At 32.7% G+C, this 2,688-nt stretch overlaps 1 protein-coding gene across 2 annotated transcripts in view; it reads left to right on the top strand.

Annotated features, from left to right (window-relative positions):
- The window catches only part of LOC106685723 (endoplasmic reticulum transmembrane helix translocase), a 62,244-nt gene that overhangs the window by 26,555 nt on the left and 33,001 nt on the right, over window positions 1-2,688 (top strand). For both annotated transcript variants that reach the window (XR_010845135.1, XM_067053435.1), the window contains exon 10: window positions 748-905. Coding sequence is in view for 1 of the 2 variants with exons in the window: in XM_067053435.1 (XP_066909536.1) it covers window positions 748-905 (158 nt within the window). In the remaining variant the exon portion in view is untranslated. The remainder of the gene's footprint in view (window positions 1-747; window positions 906-2,688) is intronic.

The following is a 2,688-nucleotide window of genomic DNA, read 5'->3' as shown; positions in this document are numbered from 1 at the left end:
TTTTTCTTATTATATCTTACTTTGTTACATTTTATACCCCTGTTATTTTACACTTATGTTTTTGTTTTCCTTTTGTAACTATGTGTTTGTATCTTTTTTAGCCCTGACGAAGCCCTGCAACGTGGGCCGAAACGTTGGCTCAATAAAAGTATAATTCTACTATTTGAGTTTTTTTGACCGCACCCGGACCATATTCCTTTCAAATTTATTTTTTAATTTCATCAACACATGATGTTTCGACACTCTGTAGCAATTCTCAAGCCTGAAAGTACACTTTTTTTTATACTCATATCATGTCATATTTTATGTCTGTATCTCATTTTTATTTTATATAATAGAAATAAATATGGATTATTTGTTTTTATCTTCAATTCTCTAAAACTAAACATTAGTTGATTTTGATCTAGACAGTTGATTTTGGCAGAAAAAGTTGTTGATTGAAAGTACTAATTTTTTATCTCACCTTAAAAATTGGTATTTGACAGTTTAGTGGTTTCACACTTTTCCTAGATTAGTACTCACATTTGAGCAGTGTGTTATTTATTGATCTAATAGTTAGACAGTATGGTCTTTATTTATAAGACACAATTCTTTTTTTTTTTTAAATATTAGTTCATTCAGACTTATATATATACATATATACAGAGAATATATAATTAGCTATTTGTCAGAATAATTAATTCTCAGGCTAAAAAAAAAACTTATACTATTTTCATAGTTTTATCTGTTTCATTGAAATTTTTGCAGTAAACTTCCTGAAACAATTACATCCTTGAGTGATATACCTCTGGAAACAATGCATGTGCTAGCATCTTGTCATTCTTTAGCACAACTTGAGGATGGTATAGTTGGTGATCCTCTAGAAAAAGCTACACTTTCTGCTATTGATTGGAGTCTTACAAAAGGTGAGTAATATCAAATTTGTTCTTTGGTCAATGTCTGGTATTGTGTAATAATCTAAAAACTTGATGATAACCGAATTGGATTGGGGTATACAATTTGACCTTGCAGCTCCAAATGTGTTGTCTGCATTCCAAATTGATAAAATATTGTCAAAGGATCGAATAATGTGTTATGTCAAGTGTGGACTACATTATATAGTGTATGGTAGAGGAGGGGGCGTTTAGATATAATGTTTGTTTTGACAACTTTAATGATTTTCACTTATTGTGAATATACAACTTTTATACATGTTTTGATTGAGTTCCCTTCAAGATCTATTAACTGCTTGTATAAAATTATTTGAAAGTTTAAAGCAGTTAGGGTGAGTTTAAATAGGGTTCAAGTTAAAAATTGTGTGGACCCATACTGATCGAGAAGCCAAGTTAAAATATAAAAATTGTATGCTGTTGGAAAGAACTGTTTCAAGAGGAATCCATTAATACTCATGATATCCTATATGATTGATAAGAGTGGTGCTGGAAAGGCAAAATATATGTAAAGGTATCCATGAATGTTAACGATAGTGACAGCTATAGTGGTAGGAACTACCTTTGTTTGAGAAGAACTCACTCAAAATCCTCTTCTGAATTCTGACAGATCATTTGACATCTTCCATCATTACCTTTACATCGCTTTGATATTCTTCATTTTTTCGATCACTCCTACAGCATCCTTAAATTCTGGAGGGCCGAAGGTGTCATCAACCAAGATAGGAAAATTGGTTTGGCCCCACTCATTTTCTTTTAGCTTTAGCTCTTAATTGTAATACTGCACCCATCTATTCAATATAACATTCATCCCACTAAGAAGAGTTCTTTCACTGTCTTTACTTCTGCAGGCTTTGGTTTGAATGGGATTCAACTACCTTTAACTCTTCTGTAAAACCTTATAATTTCATTCAAGCTCCTGAATTCTTCAAGTTCTTGGAGTTACTGTCTTTTCCAGACCCTTTTCTTTCACCTGTGTTCCCTCTTCTCATCCCTCCTCTTATTTCAATATTCCCATGTAGCTCTTATTGTATATTTTTTATTAATCATGCTACAATAAGCTACATTTTTGCTCTTGGACATTAGAGCACATTCATTGTCAAACCTTGATGATCTCTGGTGACGTGTTCCTAATCCTACGGTAAGCTCAGCTGATTTCATGATAACATTAACACAATAATTCCAACAATTCTGTACCATACCTATTACTTGATCTTTAGTATCCATTAGAATCTCATCCAGTTCTGACTGTAATCTTAAGCAAGTTTCAGGTTCTTTGAGCTCAGACTTCAATATTTCTGTTGAATTTTGGCTCATTCATTCCTTGTATTAGATAATCTTGTATGTATTTTTGAAATGACCTTGTAGTGGTCACTATCAATATTTGCTTCTCTGTATGTTCGCGAGCTTATCAAGTTTGATTGGTGTAGGCTGCTAATGAGGTCATAGTCAATCTGATTATAGTATCATTTCCTTAGTCTCATTGTGGAGACTGTTAGCAAGTGTTTGGCTTGATGATATCCTTTTTCTTAAAATCTCCCGAAATTATTTTGACATGCTTTATCAAGCCTATCATAGAACTAATATTTTTCCTTGTCCTGCGAGACCTCGATGAGGCTCAGATCTGATGACATGTTGTAAAATCAATTGAATTGTTCTGATATATTCTTGAAGAAGTTTGTCGGGGGGTGCGGTCAGCAAAGAACAACATAAATAAACAAAACCATATTTATTTATTTTATGCCGACGTTTCGACCTG

This window comes from Halyomorpha halys, unplaced genomic scaffold, assembly GCF_000696795.3.
Source record: "Halyomorpha halys isolate HHAL.00 unplaced genomic scaffold, Hhal_1.1 Scaffold726.1, whole genome shotgun sequence".
NCBI classification, from domain to species: Eukaryota; Metazoa; Arthropoda; class Insecta; order Hemiptera; family Pentatomidae; genus Halyomorpha; species Halyomorpha halys.
This window is presented reverse-complemented; position numbering and strand designations above follow the sequence as displayed.